Genomic DNA, 16,980 nt, shown 5'->3' with positions numbered 1-16,980 from the left:
AAGGCATGCCACGAGGTAGGTACTGCTACATCAACTCCCTGCCACCACTATCAGATGCTAGAAATTGAAGTAGTTTAATTAGATTGTCAAATTCTCTTCTACCTGCCAGAATAAGAGAAATGCAGGCTAAAAATTGATTTGGAAAATAACAATCACTGTTTTGTAACCTAAAGGCTTAATTAGAAGTTAAGGGAATTGCTGTTCCTTCCATGCACCCCACTCTCAAACAGTTGCAAGCATGCTGAGCACCAACTGTGATGAATTTCAATGTGTACTGTTTCTTGAAGCAATATCCTGCCAGGCTGGCCTATATGATAGCAAAATCTCCAATCTTGTTATTTAAAAGAACAAGAAACAGATTTCTGGGACATTCCCACTCTTCTAAAAGCTGCAGAGACCAGTTGGAAAAATCTAAAACAGCAGCCAAGGGCAGAGAAGAATTTAATCTCCACCCCACCACGGGCTTTTCTCTTCCCAGCATAAGTGGTATGCAGAGGCCCACCTAGAAAAAGCAACGTGGAACAAAGATAATGAGAGCTAGACAGAGGGCAAAGAATGCTTATTCCACCCATGGGTGGTTTTTCCATATTAAAATGCTGTCTGCCTTTATAAAAAGCTATGAGCTCTTTAATTTCTCACATAATTAATTCCTGCCAGCTGGTATCCAAAACAAAGACAAGATGGGGAACAGTATTATCATGATAGATAATTCTATATTAACATTTTTCCCTTAACACAGTTCAATTTACACAGTTTTCAAGCTAGGCAAATGATATAGGACCAAGAGGCTCCTAAATATTAATTTGACAACTCTGCTCTGAAACTCACCGCAGACTGTTACCTCTTTGGAGGGAGAAGTTTGTATTTGAGTGAAATTTGGCATTTGCTTCAGGAGTTTCTGGGTTTCAAATAGCACCTCTAAGACATAACGGGCATGAAGTATCTGTGAGGGAGAAGCAGAGGAAATAGATGTAATGAACAAGGAAGAAAAACATGACTGTATAGAAAACTGTAAAGGTAGAGCACATGCGCATATGTCAGGTCACTGCATTTCAGGATAATCTCTCAATTATTAGATCACTCTAACAGTGTCTGCCACATAGTAAGACCTCAGTGGATGAGTGCAACTGAATAAATGAATGATCATCCCAGGTCCTTAGAGCCCAAGAGAAGTGAAGGAAGGCACGCCCTTGCCCTAAGGAAACGAGCTGGAAAAAAAAGCTGATCATAATAATAAAAGAGAAAAAGAAAAAGCAGAGGAAGAATGAGAAAGAGACAGAAAAACAGCGACAGTCTGCATTTGTTGGGACATCCTGCCACCTGGGATGGAAACTAGGTGTTGCTGGGCTGGGAGACGCATGAGGCAGCCACACCAGCTTCTAAGAAACTCCTGAGTCAGGCCTCCCAGGTGTGGCCCCAATATTTGGTGTACAGCCTCGAGAATTTTCAGAATGGCAAGTACATTTATATAAAAGTCTAAGTATAAACCATATTCCAAATGCAGATAACACACTTGGATTGTCTCCTATTTATGACTATTCATCCCATTGCTCTCCTCCAGTCACAGTGTTTATGAGATTATTGTTTTGTTAGATTTGCTCTGTTTTCTCCCCGGGACTGTTTTTAAATCCAGTGTGTCATTCTCCCTTTTTTTAATTATAAAATATTCCAATCAATGGCCGGGTGCAATGGCTCATGCCTATAATCCCAGCACTTTGGGAGGCTGAGGTGGGCAGATCACTTGAGGCCAGGAGTTCAGGACCAGCCTGGCCAACACAGCAAAATCCTGTCTCCACTAAAAATATAAAAACTTAGCTGGGTGTGGTGGTGCACACCTGTAATCCCAGCTACTCCAGAGGCTGAGGCACGAGAATCCGTTGAACCCAGGAGGCAGAGGTCGCAGTGAGCCGAGATTGCACTACTGGACTCCAGCCTGGGCAACAGAGCGAGACTCTGCCTCAAAAAAATATATATATTCTAAATATGTACTCCAAAATATAATATAGCAGAGATGTGACTACCACACAAATGTAACATATTTTAATAGGTCAAAACTATTTAGACCTATTGCCATATTGGACCTATGTTGTCCAACATGGCAGCCACTAGCCACACGGGGTTCTTGAGCATGTAAACTGGAGCTAGTCTGAATTGAAACATGCTCCAAGTGAAAAATTCACACTAGATTTCAAAGCCTTAGTATGAAGAAAATAAGTAAAATGTCTCATTAATCACTGTTAACATAATTACTTATTTAAATGACAATATTTTATATGCCGAATTTATAAAATAGATTAAAACTGTTTTAATAAGACTATCAAAAAATTCTAAATTATGCATGTGGCTCACATTGTATTTCTATTGGACAGCACTGGTTTAGATTACCGAAGGCCGAGAAAGGGGTCATATCTACATATTGCTCAGATACCGCTTTGAGTACGGGATTAAGGGCAGGTGGATGGAGCCCTTTGGACCAATCTTGTCTCATGATGTCCTGAAATTTCCATTTCTATAGCTATTAAAATAATATAGTTATTTTCTATCCCAGACCCCAAAATATATTATTTGGTTTTTAAAAAAGCTAAATTAACAAATATTCATTGAGAATATATTACAACAAAAGAAAAATTATTATGAAAATATTCATTGGTATCAAGTCATAAAAAAGAAAAAAAAAAAGAAAATAGTTTATCTGGGTCTTTGGATTGACTAAAATCATTTTGTTCATACTAGTCCTTGCCTATAAGGCTGTCTTTCCTTAGCATCAGAATTATATTTACAACTGCAATATTAAATATGCAAGATTGTTAACTCAGATGGCAGTTTCTCCATTTATATATTCAGGTTAAATAACCACTTAAAATAGTCACATTCTTTTAAGTTGGAAAAAAATACTACCTTTAAAGAATATTTCTTTTTAAAAAAGTAGTTTCAGGGCCAGGCACAGTGGCTCACGCCTGTAATCCCAGCACTTTGGAAGGCCAAGGAGGGGAGATCACTGAGATCAGGAGTTTGAGACCAGCCTGGGTAACATGGTGAAACCCCGTCTCTATTAAAAATACAAAAATTAGCCAGGCATGGTGGCGAGCATCTGTAGTCCCAGCTACTTGGGAGGCTGAGGCAGGAGAATCACTTAAACCCAGGAGGCAGCGGTTGCAGTGAGCTGAGATCACGCCATTGCACTCCAGCCTGGGCAACAGAACAAGACTCTCTCTTAAAAATAAAAGTAGTTTTAAAATGGAGAAGCAACTCATTTTTTTAGTTGACATAAAATTTTAAATAGTGGAAAGGGGTAAAATAATGAAAAGTCATTTTCCGTCTCCCTCAGATCCTATTCCCCTAATCCCTGTCCCTAGAAACAGCCACTGTTAGAAGTATCTTGGGTATCATTCCCAGAAATATTCTATGTATTTACAAGCATACAGAAATCAATATAACCACAGATGAATATGAAAATGCATGTATAAATATGTAATCCCTTAAATACAATGTGCTATATCCATACAAAGTAACACTGTTTAGCTAAAAATAGGAAGAAAGTACTGATCCATGCTACCATGGATGAACCCTAAAAACATGCCAAGCAACAGAAGCTAGGCACAAAAGGCCACATATATTGTATGATTCCACTCATGGGAAATGTTCATATAAGACAAATCCATAGAGACAGAAGGTAAATTAGGATTGCCAGGGGCTGGGGGAAGAAGCCAATGGGATTGATTGCTAATGGGTAAAGGGTTTTATTTGGGGATGATGAAAATGTTCTAGAATTACATAGTGGTGATGGTTGCATGACATTTTTGTGTGTCTGTGTGAGACTGAGTCTGGTTCTGTTGCCTAGGCTGGAGCGCAGTAGCGTGTTCTCGTCTCACTGCAATCTCTGCCTCCCAAGTTCCCCTGCCTCAGCCGCCTGAATAGCTGGGATTACAGGCACGCGCCAACACACCCAGCTAACTTTTTGTATTTTAGCAGAGATGGGGTTCACCATGTTGGCCAGGATGGTCTCGATCTTCTGACCTCATGATCCACCCGCCTCAGCCTCCCAAAGTGCTAGGATTACAGGCGTGGCACCCTGCACAACACTTTTAATATACTAAAAGCTATTGAATCGTACACTCTTTTTGGAGGGGGAACCAGAATCTCGCTCTGTCGCCCATGCTGGATTGCAGTGGCATGATCTTGGCTCACTGTAACCTGTGTCTCTCAGGTTCAAGTGATTCTCGTGCCTCAGTCTCCCTAACAGCTGGGATTACAGGCACCTGACACCACGCTCAGCTGATTTTTGTATTTTTAGTACAGATGGGGTTTTACCATGTTGGCCAGGCTGGTCTCAAACTCCTGACCTCAAGTGATCCACCTGCCTCGGCCTACCAGAGTGCTGACATTACAGGCGTGAGCCACTGCACCTGGCCTCATACACTTTAAAATGATTTAAATGATCACTTTTATATTAGATGAATTTTTCCTCAATTTTAAAAAATCAAAATATACACAATCTTTTTTTTTTACTCTGTACAATGTGTTGAACCTTTTATTCTTCCCTTAATAACACAGTCTTTTCATTTTTATAAAGTCAGATTTATCAATCTTCTCTATTATGGCTCCTTGGACCGATGCATCTTTTATCTCCTTGAATGTATTAAGCATATTTATTTTAAACTCTGAGTCAGAAAATGCCACTAACTAAATATCCTACAGGTCTGTTTCCATTGTTTGTTGTTTGCCTCTGTTTTCTTTCATGTGTATTATAACCTCCTGTGCTTGGTTATATTTGTATTGAATACTGGAAATTGCATATGAAAAACTGAGGCCAGATGCAGTGGCTCATGCCTATAATCGCAGTACTTTGGGAAGCTGAGGTGGGAGGATCACTTGAGGCCAGTTCGAGACCAGCCTGGGCAACACAGTGAAACCTTGTCTCTACCAAAAACTAATAAAAAATTATCTGGGGATGATGGCATGTGCCCCTACAGTCCCAGCTACTTGAGAGGCAGAGAGGGGAGGATTGCTTGAGCTCAGAAGATCAAGGCTGCAGTGAGCTATGATAGTGCCACCACTCTCCAGCATGGGTGACAGAGTGTGACCCTGTTGAAAGAAAGAAAGAAAGAAAGATAGAAAGAAAGAAAGAAAGAAAGAAAGAAGAAAGAAAGAAAGAAAAAAAGAAAGGAAGAGAAAGAAAGAAAGAGAAAGAAAAAAAGAAAAACGGAACCAATAGGCTGGGTTCAGTGGCTCACGCTGGTAATCCCAGCACTTTAGGAGGTCGATGTGGGTGGATCACGAAGTCAGGAGGTCAAGACCATCCTCGCTAACACTGTGAAACCCCATCTCTACTAAAAATATAAAAAATTAGCTGGGCGTGGTGGCATGCGCCTGTAGTCCCAGCTACTCAGGAGACTGAGGCAGGAGAGTCGCTTGAATCCGAGAGGCGGAGGTTGCAGTGAGCCGAGATCTTACCACTAGACTCCAGCCTGGGCAACAGAATGAGACTCCATCTCAAAAAAAAAAAAAAAAAAAAAAAAGAAAAGAAAAACTTAAGAATTAATCTCAGGTCTATTGTCTTGCAGAGAGGACTTAAATTTGCTCTTGGCAGGTGGTTAGGAGCATTAGCTATCTAAGACAGGCGTCCCCAAACTTTTTACACAGGGGGTCAGTTCACTGTCCCTCAGACCATTGGAGGGCTGCTACATACTGTGCTCCTCTCACTGACCACCAATGAAAGAGGTGCCCCTTCCTGAAGTGCAGCGGGGGGGCCGGATGCGGCCCGTGGGCCGTAGTTTAGGGACGCCTGATCCAAGATGATCTCAATTCAGTCTCAGGAATTACATGATTTGATCCCTGAAAAGTCAGTCTTCTGGTTCACTCTTACTCCTAGGTATGCCCTTTAGGGTCCTAACTTGAGAATGAGAGTATTGGGGTGATATCAGAGAAAATGGTCATTTAGGCAGCTCTAAGGTCCCATTCCTCCACAAAAACATTGAAATATCAAGAAAAAAAACACAAAAAACAAAAAAAATTCTGTCAGAATCAACTTTGTCAGAACTCTGGAAAATACTCAAAGTTTATAGTAACCAAACAAACAGTGAATCAAGGAAAAGGAAACTGAACAATGGTTCAGTGCAAGCAGGAAGTAAAGACTAAGATTTGTAAATGGCCCAAGGAGTTGAAGGAGGGCTCCAACACATAGCCAATCTGCAAATATTTTTTTTTTCTTTTCTTTCTTTTTTTAAAAATCACTTCTGGTGTTCAAGGAAATCTCCGTCAAAACACTAACTTAACACAAGCTAAAGGAACAGAGCTTTCAGAGACCACACACAACTAGATCTAACAGATATCTACTAAACACTCTACCCGACAAAAGCAGACTATACATTGTTCTCAAGGACACATGGAACATTCTCCAGGATAGACCAGATGTTAGGCCATAAAATAAACCTCATCAAATTTAAAAAGACTGAAATCATGCAAAGTATCTTCTTTGACCACAATGGAATGAAACTAGAAATCAATAACAGAAGCAAAACTGGAAAATTCATAAATATATAGAAATTACACAACATATTCTTTAAAAAAAAACCCATGGGTAAAAAAAAAATAGATCACAAAGGAAATTAGAAAATACTTTGAGATGAATAAAAATGAAAACACAACATACCAAAACTTATGGGATTACAGCAAAAGCAGTGTTCAGAGGGAAATTTGTAGCTGTAAATGCATGCATTAAAAAAGAAGGATCTCAAATCAATAAACTAACTGAATATTTTGAAAAAGAAAATAAAAATTAGAGTGGAGATAAATGAAATAAAGAATAGAAAAACAATAGAGAGAAACAGAAAAACAAAAGAGAAAATCAACAAAACCAAAAGTTGGTTCTTTGAAAAGATCTACAAAATTAACAAACCTTTAAACTAGACTGACTAGGGAAAAAAAAGAGAGAAAATGAAAATAACTAAAATCAGAAACTAAAGTGGGGACATTACCATCAACCTTAAAGAAATATAAAAGGGTTATGAGAGAATACTATGAACAATGGTACACCAACAAATTAGATAACTTAGAGGAGACGAACAAATTCTTAGAAACTCACAAATTACCAAAATAGACTCAAGAAGAAATAAAAAATCTTAATAGATCTAGAACAAGTGAAGAGATTAGATCAGTCATCAAAAACCTCCTAACAAAGAAAAGTCCAAGACCAAATGGCTTCAGTGGTAAACTCTATTAAACATTTAAATTAGAATTAACACCAATCCTTCTCAAACTCTTCCAAAAAATAGAATAAAAGGAAGCAATTCCTAACTCACTCTATGAGATCAGTATTACCCTGATACCAAAGCCAGGCAAAAACATTACAAGAAAAGAAAATTACAGACCAATATCCCTTATGAAATGGATGCACAAATTCTCAACATAATTCCAGCAAACCAAATACAACAGCATTTTAAAGGGATTATATACCATGGCCAAGAGGGATTTATCCCAGAAATGCAAGGTTGGTTCAATATAAGAAAATTAATCAATATATTGCACCACATTAATAGAATCAATTGCAGCTCAATCGATGCAGGAAAAAAAAAAAAAAAGCATCTGACAACATCCAACACCTTTTCATGATAAAAACACTCAGAAAACTAAGAATTGAAGGAAGTTTCCTCAACATAATAAAAGACTTTTATGAAAAACCTAAAACTAACATTAAAATCAGTGATGAAAGACTGAAAGCTTTTCCCCTATGATGAGGAACAAGATAAACATGCCTACTTTCACACTGCTATTCAATATTGTGGTAGAACTTCTAGTCAGAGCAATTGAGCAAGAAAAAGAAACAAAAGACATCCAAATCAGAAAGAAGGAAATAAAACTATTTTCACAGATAACATGATCTGGTATATAGACTATTCCAAAGAATACACCACACACACACACACACACACACACACACACACACACACACACAAACTACTAGAGCTAACAAGTATATTCATCAAAGCTCCAGAGTATAAGATCAACACACAAATAATAAACAATCAAAAAAGGAATTAAGAAAATAATTCCTTTTATAATATCAATCAAAAGAATAAATTAAGAATAAATTTAACCAAGGTAATGAAAGACTTGTCCACTAAAAACTACAAAACATTGCTGAAAAAAAATTAAAGATATAAATAAATGGAAAGACACTATGGATTGAAAGACTTAAATTGTCAAGATGGCAATATTACCCGAAGTGATACAGCAATTCAATGCAATCCCTATCAAACTCCCAACAGGCTTTTTTGCAGAAATGGAAAATTTGATCCTCAAATTCATTGCAAGGGGCCCCAAATAGACAAACAATAATAAAGAACAACTTCAACATTAAAAAAGAATAAAGTTGAAGGACTCACACTTCCCTATTTCAAAACTTGTTACAAAGCTACAGCAATCAAGACAGTGTGGTACTGGCATAGACACATAGATCAACAGAACAGAACTGAGAGTCCAGTAAAAAACCCATATGTTTATGGTCTATAGATTCTTTTCCTTTTCTGAGACAGAGTCTTACTTTCTCACCCAGGCTAGAGTGCAGCAGCATGATCTTGGCTCACTGCAACTTCCACCTTTTGGGTTCAAGTGATTCTCCAGCCTCAGCCTCTCAAGTAGCTGGTATTACAGTCACAAGCTACCATGCCTGGCTAATTTTTGTATTTTTAGTAGAGACGGGGTTTTACAATGTTGGCCAGGCTGGTCTTAAACTCCTGACCTCAGGTTATCTGCCCGCCTTGGCCTTCCAAAGTACTGGGATTACAAGCATAGCCACTGTACCTGGCCTGGCCTATTGATTTTTCACAAGGGTGCAAAGATCACTCAATGGGGAAAGAACAGTCTCTTCAACAGATGGTGCTGGGACAACTGCATATCCATATGCAAAAAATTAATTTTGACTTCATACCATATATAGAAACTAACTTAAAATCATTCACAGACATAAGTGTAAAAGCTAAAACTATAAAACTCTTAGAGGAAAACATAGAGACAAGTCTTCATGACCTTAGATTTGACAATGCATTCTTAGATATGACATCAAAAGCACAAGCAACCAAGAAAAAACATGGATAAACTGGACTTTATCAAAATTTAATGCTCTTATGCATCAAAGTACATTAACAAGAAAATGATAAGACAATCTACAGAATGGGAGCAAATATTTGCAAATCATGTATCTGATAAGGAATTTATATCCAGAAAGAACTCTTATAATTCAATAATAAAAAGTCTGGGCCAGATTCAGTGGCTCATGCCTATAATCCCAGCACTTTGAGAGGCTGAGGTGGGTGGATCATGAGGTCAGGAGTTCAAGACCAGCCTGGACAAGATGGTGAAACCCCCCCTCTACTAAAAATACAAAAATTAGCAGGGCATGGTGGCACGTGCCTGTAATCCCAGCTACTCGGGAGGCTGAGGCAGGAGAATCACTTGAACCTGGGAGGTGGAGGTTGCAGTGAGTTGAGATTGCACCGTTGCACTCCAGCCTGGGGGACAGAGTGAGACTCCATCTCAAAAAAAAAAAAAAAAAAAAAAAAAAAGACAGCCTGATTTTAAATGGGCAAAGAATCTGCACAGACATTTCTATACAAATGGCCAACAAATACACTAAAAGATGCTCAGCATCATTAGTCATTAGGGAAATGCAAATGAAAACAACAATGAAATACCATGTCACACACACTAGGATGGCCGTAATAAAAATAAAAACAAAATAACAAGTGACGGCAAAAACATGAAGAAATTAGAACCTTCATACGTTGCTGGTAGAAATGCAAAATGGTACCACTACTGTGGGAAGCGGTTTAGCAATTACTGGAAAATTTAAACATAGGGTTACCACATAATCCAGCATAGAGTTACCATAGACCCAGTGAAACATTCCTAGGTATATACCTAAGAGAATGGAGGACACATATGTAAATGAAAATTTGTACATGAAAATTCATAGCAGCATTGTTCATAATAGCCAAAAGGTGGAAACAATCCGAATGTCTATTCACTGATAAATGGATAAACAAAATGTAATATACAATGGAATATTATCAGCCATAAAAAGAAATTAATGATACATGCTATGACATGAATGAACCTTTAAAACACTAAGTTAAGTGAAAGAAGCCAAATACAAAAGGCCACAGATTAGATGATTTCATTTATATGAAAAAGCTAGAGTAGGCAAATCCATAGAGACAGAAAGTAGAATAGTGGTTGCCAGGGGTGGGGAGGAGGAAATGATAATAGAAATGGCCTTTCTATTGGGAGTGATGAAAATGTTCTGAAATTAGACATTGGTGATGGTTGCACAATCTTATGAATGCACAAAAAAATCACTGAGTTGTCCACTGTTAAGTGGTAAATTTTATGGTGTGTGAATGATATCTCAGAAAATGGCAAATGAAATGCTGTAAGCCTACAGATAGGAGCTTGCCAGGCACCTGAGGAGACTTCTATTGAACGGGTAACAGAGGGTAGCTCTCACTTAATGTAAACTGTTTTCCCAAAGAAATGCATTTCTGCTGTAGTATGTCCATCCATTCTTTCAACAGTTATCATGTACCTGTTATGTACAAAAATCAAGGCAGCATCTGCTTCCACTTACCTGTTTTCCCTTAAAGGCCTCAAGAAGTAAATCAATATCAGCACAAGTGAGAGGAAATTGTAGCCGAGGACCTTGATAGGAGTCTGGGACATCTATCAAGTGTATATAATCCTGTTTATCCCTCATGTCCTGTTTGCTTTCAGTAAGTTGACTTAATTCTGGAAAAGGAAGGACAGAAGGGAGGATGGGAATCAACATTTCAATACTTAAATTTAATAAATATCTTCTTGAATACCTAGCCCATATAAGGCGCTGTGCTAAATGGTATGCATACCAACATAGCCCACATATAACCACGAGGAATGACTGATCCTGTGACCAGTACATTCACATGGGTCACCATCATCCCTTTCTGGACAGATGTTTTACCACAGCAGTGGGTCCATGGCCAGTGAGAAGGGGAGGGAGAAGCACAGGAAAAAGTGGCCAATTAGGGTATTTGGATGATCAAAGCTCTAGCTCTAAGTTTTTTGCCCACTCTTACAGCTCAGTTTTTTACAAATAGGGCTGAAAACAGAACAATACATTATATTTGGTTCAAACATCTGCTGCTATTCAGAACCTACAGAAAATTTAACTGCAACATTCAATTTTTCCCCTGTTATACACTTCAGAGGATTCTACTTAGCTGTAATGGATTTGTTTTTCTCTTCACATAAAAATAAATTTTCTGATATGATTTTTGTTCTTTCTTGGTAACAAAACAGATAAAGTTAAATGACAAACCACAGGCAGAAATACCCAAAGAACCTCTCAGTGTCAGAGAGACAGTTCTACGTTACTGAGGGCCTGCATTGTCCATTTTAGTGGGTACTGAGACTCAGGGTCCCTGCTTGCTAGATTGCCCATGAAACAGTCAGCCCCAGTACAGAAATTGAGACAATTCAGATAGAGAAAGATGAAAGGAAACATGGTAGACTGATTTCAAAAGTGATCCCAATTCTCTATCCCACCTTCTATCCATGGTCTTTGTAATGTGCTTTTGCAGCTACTCCTGTCAAGAGTGTGTTTCCCCATCCCTTCAAACTGGGCTGGGCTCATGACTTGTATAGACCCAGAGAATGTGATGGTAGTGCTATGTACCAGTTCCAAGCCCAGGTCTCTAGAGGCCTTGTATGCTTCCACGCTCTCTTTAGGAATGATACCACTACCACAAAGCCTAAACTAGGCTTCAGAAAGATCCAAGACCACGTGGAACTGGGCTGAGTCATCCTAGCCAAGGTTGTCCTAGATCAGCCCCTAGCCAGCAGCTACCAGTGTTCACTCCGGATACATGAGTGAACTCCAGCCAAGACCCAAAAAACTGCCAAATCAAGCCTGCCAAGATCAGCAGGAGTGTTCAGTTAATCTGTAGACTTTTTAGCAAAAAGAAATGCTTATTACATGCCACTGAGGTATGGTGGTTGTTTAATACACAATATTCTTGCAGATAATGACCCAGAGGATGATGACATACTCTTCAACTCACTAACACTGAATTGTTACAAAGGCCGTTCTTCAGAAGTTCTCTGCAGTTTCTAGCTTTTTAAATATTGGAGTGGTCAGTTTAGAAGGTATAATGTTAGCAGATACAGACAGAAAACATTTTTTTCATGATCCAGTTATGCTGAGAGATTACAGTTAAGAACTAAATGTGAAAAATGTTTTCTAAAGTCATACTATTTGGCAATTTTAAAAAATATTTTCAAAATTATTGTGTACCACAGTATTTTCTGGTGGTAGTTGATGATGTTTTATAAGAAGTTAAATTTAGGAGTTCTAATGTCTGTCTTTAATATGTTCCAGAAGTGGTTGTTTTTCTCATTTGGGTTTGGTTTGAGATTTAAGAATAACTTAATTATTTTGATTTATATTTAGAGACTAGACAGGCAGAGCATCTTGATAACTTTATCTCAGATTCATTATGTAGGCAGCAAAGCCAAAATATTCACTGTCTTTAGTGCTCAGGATACCCTTTTCAATTTGGTAGTCATTCTTGGATATAAATCTTGCTCCAAATGAAAACGTTCCTTTTCCTGACTATACAAACTGAAATACCAAGCAACTTTTAGAAAAAACAAATAACAGCAAAACACACACACACACACACACACACACACACACACACCACAGTCATTTCACTACAACATCTAACAGAATTATAAAGGTTATTTTTTGTTATAGACTCTAAAAAATAAAGTGAATATGGAACACATGGTCAAAACTAGGGAATTTTGTTTTTTAGATGGGGGAGGAATTTATGATATGATTGCAGTGTTCAAGAGAAAGGCAATAAATCAGCCTGTGCAACATGGTGAAACCCCGTCTCTACAAAAAATACAAAAAACTAGGTGAGCATAGTGGTGTGCACCTATAATCCCAGCTACCCAGGAGGCTGAGGCAGGAGGATGAGCCCAGGAGGTCAAGGCTGCAGTGAGGCGTGATTGTGCCACTGCACTACAGCCTGGGCAACACAGCAAGACCCTGCCTCAAAAAGAAAAAAAGAAAGGTAGCATAGCTTGAAGCACGCCTGATTTAAAAGGTCAGATGCTGGAGGGAAAGAAAAAATTAAGTTGCGGATGCAGCTGTGGATGTAGATGAGCACAGAAGATCACCTACGGAGCTCTTCCCCGCCCCCTTTCTCCCTTCCAAATCCTGAGAGGCCTGGCAACTTCAGCAGTCACTCCCTCGCTTGCCTGTATCTCCGGCATGATCCTCTCTTCAGAGGAGGATCTGTAACACAATTAAACATAGTCGGAGACTCCTCGGATCTAAGATGTCACTCCTGGACCTTGCATCTGCCCCACACTGGGGATGCTTTCCTCTCCCACCCCAGCACTCTGTCTTCATTGTTCCCACTCTTCCCTCTCCCTGGACTACCCTTGCTTTCTCTTCTTTGGACAATTTCTCCTCATTCTTCAAAACTCAGCAACCCCTGCCCAGGTTGAACCCCAGGCCAAACCTTTTCCAAGGCATTATGCTGATAATGACAAAGACGGGAGCTCCCAGTTACTGATGTGCCAGGCACTGTTCTAAGCACCTTACATACATGTATTCATGTAATGACTGAAACTACCCTATGAGATAAATATTGTTGGTATCCCCATTTTATATATGAGGAAAATGGGGTGCAGCATGTAAGTGGGAGAGATGGAACTTGATCCCAGAGAAGCTGGCTTCAAGCTCAAACTCTTAATCATTACGCTTTTACTACATATTAAAATGTAACTATGCTACATGATACCTATAGTATTATTTATGTACTTATAACCAGTTTCTTTAGTAATCCCAACTCTGTGAGCAATAAACCAAAAATCATTGTATTTTCCCAATCATTGCCTCCACCCGTGCTCTGTCATCTCTCCCTTTCCCATTGGCTAACTGACACAGCAAATCAATTTCATTCCTTCCACTTATGAAGACTTAGTCTGGTTACTTAAGAACAAAATTGAAATATTGTTTTCATTTTTTAAGAAGAAGATAAGGTTGGTCTACCCTCCCTTCCATAGATCTGATGACCCTCATTGACTAAAAGTTCAGTGACAAATATATGAAAAACACCAGTTCCCTAAACTGATTCTTAGTTAAAACTACTCAATACGAAGTACTAGTCAGTATCAAATCATAATTCTTCTGCTGGATTTTAGCAACACAAAAAAGAATAACATAAGTTCTCTTCCAGTAGCTAATGTGTCATGTATGAAAACAATGAAAGGCTTTAACATTTCTAATGCATATACTGTTCTTGTGGGCCATAACTATCATAATAACAATAATATAATGAATACCAACAATATATAAAGATTTGTGCAACATGTAATTAGAATTAATCCTTACCTATTTGATTTACAATTTTGTCAACATGAATCTAAACTAATTAAGTATAATAAAATCTTGAATTATAACCAAATGATACCTTTACAAGTTGTTCTAAAGAAAATACCTCAAAAATATCCCCTACACATAATCTTTTCTTTTACCCAGTACAGACTTAAAATCTGGACAGGGAAAAATTTAAAGCCATAAATTTTTATAAAACAATTTCTGCCTCTACCACCCACATGTCACTTTGAAAACAAGCTCCAGATATTGCTGGAAAAAGAAAAGCACCAATTGAACTACATTTATAGTTACTTTCCCTTCTCAATTATGAATCTGGATCAGAACCATTGGTGTCCATATAATAAATTCAATAGATGCCAAAATGACATTTCATGAAATTCAACATCTGTTCCCGATTTTTTAAAAACTCAGAAACTAGGAATGGATGGATATTTCCTTAACACAGCTTTATAAAATTCAATCAACAATAACAGTTTTTCCATTAAGTCATTAACAAAAGAAGGATGCCCACTTTCATTGTTTCATTCATTAACACTGTTCCACTATCTTCGGTCAATGCAATAAGACAGGAAGCTGAAATAAGAGCAGTAATTATTGTATAAAAAGATATAAAAATAAAGTTACTTGTGGCCAATGTGATTAAATACCTACACCCAAGAAAGTCAATTGAAAAACTCCAAGAAGCAATAGGAGAATTAAATATAATACAGAGACTGGGCATGGTAGCTCACATGTGTAATCCCAGCACTTTGGGAGGCCAAGGCAGGAGAATTTCTTGAGTCCAGACATTTTGGCAAAACCCTGTCTCTACAAAAAAATGTGAAATATTAGCTGGGAGTGGTGGTGTGTGCCTCTAGTCCCAGTTACTCTGGAGGCTGAGGTGGGAGGATCATCTGAGCCCAGGAGATCGAGGCTGCAGTGAGCCATGATCACAATACTGTACTCTGGTCTGGGTGACAAAGTGAGACCCTGTCTCAAAAAAAATAAAAAATAGCCGGGCGCGGTGGCTCAAGCCTGTAATCCCAGCACTTTGGGAGGCCGAAGCGGGTGGATCACGAGGTCAAGAGATCAAGACCATCCTGGTCAACATGGTGAAACCCCGTCTCTACTAAAAATACTAAAAATTAGCTGGGCATGGCGGCGTGTGCCTGTAATCCCAGCTACTCAGGAGGCTGAGGCAGGAGAATTGCTTGAATCCAGGAGGCGGAGGCTGCGGTGAGCCGAGGTCGCGCCATTGCACTCCAGCCTGGGTAACAAGAGCGAAACTCCGCCTCAAAAAATAATAATAATAATAATAAAATATATATAATATATAATATATATAAAAATACCATAATAAATATATAAATAATACTGATGTTAATCACACTGGTTTAAATTACAGCTTCTCCACCAACAAGATGAATAACCTTGGGAGATTACCTTCTAAGCCTCAGATTCCGTATCTACAAAAAGGGGATGATAATACTACTAAACTCTCTGGTTTGTCATGAAGACTAAATGAAATGATCTATTTAAAGCACTTAAAGACATTTCACATGGTAAACATGTAACAAATGTCAGCAATAAAAATAATATTACTTAATAGTAGCACAATATAAGATAAATTGACATAATTCAAAAGCTTTACTAAACACTACCAATAACCAATGGTGGATATAATGGGGAAAATGTTCTATTCACCATAGCAACAAAAATATAAAATACCTGGTCTGACAGGACATTTTAGCTGATCTGAGAAGCAGAAAGTGAAGTGAAAACAACACTTCCACACACTCCATCCCACTCCCCACTTCCGCCAGTGTCTGTTTAAACCTATGGCTATGTATGGCAGCTTCGGCTTTCTGCCTGTGGGAGGAGGCTGACGTGTGAAAAGTGAACTGGGAATGATTCTGTGGAGTCTCTACTCCCCATGGAATCCTATGCACTGATTTTGAGTACTTAAAGTAGTAGCACAGGAAGATCAACTGTTATAATTGATTGTTATGAGATGGTAGGATTACAAAGACAAGTATGATGGCTTCAAGGTCACCTCTTACCTTCTGAACACCCAATGTGTCTCGAGATCCTCTGCACCTCAGAGTTAAAACTGTTAATCTGGTGGCCCCAATATCTGGAAATGTTAAATAACCTTCTGGTTCCCAAAATGCCCTATTTAGGGATCACAGCACTTCAGTTAAACAGGCAGAGGTGGAGGCTGTCTGGAATCCTCCCACCAAAGGGGCCCTTCAGAAATCAACCTACAGCAATGACCTGTGAATCTTTTTCTGCTGTGCTACGATAATTAAACTGGTGTGATTCTAGAACTCTATAACAGAGAGATGTATACAAGAATAGACAAAAAAAAAAAAGAGAGAGAGAGAATAGACAGCTCAAGAATATGTCTGATGATACATTTGTAAATAAATGTGTTATGAGGGAAGTATTACAAATCACTGCTGAAAAGATCTATTATCAAATAAACATTGGGGAGAATAATTGGTTAACTTACTATGAAATTTTCTTTGTAGTCGTTTTTTAATTATTCTTAACTA

The 16,980-nt window shown here is 38.4% G+C and overlaps 1 protein-coding gene across 1 annotated transcript in view; it reads right to left on the bottom strand.

The window, feature by feature from the left end:
- The window catches only part of PPEF1 (protein phosphatase with EF-hand domain 1), a 145,924-nt gene that overhangs the window by 80,344 nt on the left and 48,600 nt on the right, over nucleotides 1–16,980 (bottom strand). Inside the window, exons 6-7 of the mRNA XM_074391743.1 lie at nucleotides 10,625–10,782; nucleotides 829–943 (exon numbers count right to left, since the gene is read on the bottom strand). Coding sequence (XP_074247844.1) covers nucleotides 829–943; nucleotides 10,625–10,782 — 273 coding nt within the window. The remainder of the gene's footprint in view (nucleotides 1–828; nucleotides 944–10,624; nucleotides 10,783–16,980) is intronic.

The sequence above is a fragment of the Saimiri boliviensis genome, chromosome X (assembly GCF_048565385.1).
Source record: "Saimiri boliviensis isolate mSaiBol1 chromosome X, mSaiBol1.pri, whole genome shotgun sequence".
In the NCBI taxonomy this organism is placed as follows: Eukaryota; Metazoa; Chordata; class Mammalia; order Primates; family Cebidae; genus Saimiri; species Saimiri boliviensis.
Note: the sequence above shows the minus strand (reverse complement) of the source record. Positions and strands in the feature narration are given on the sequence as shown.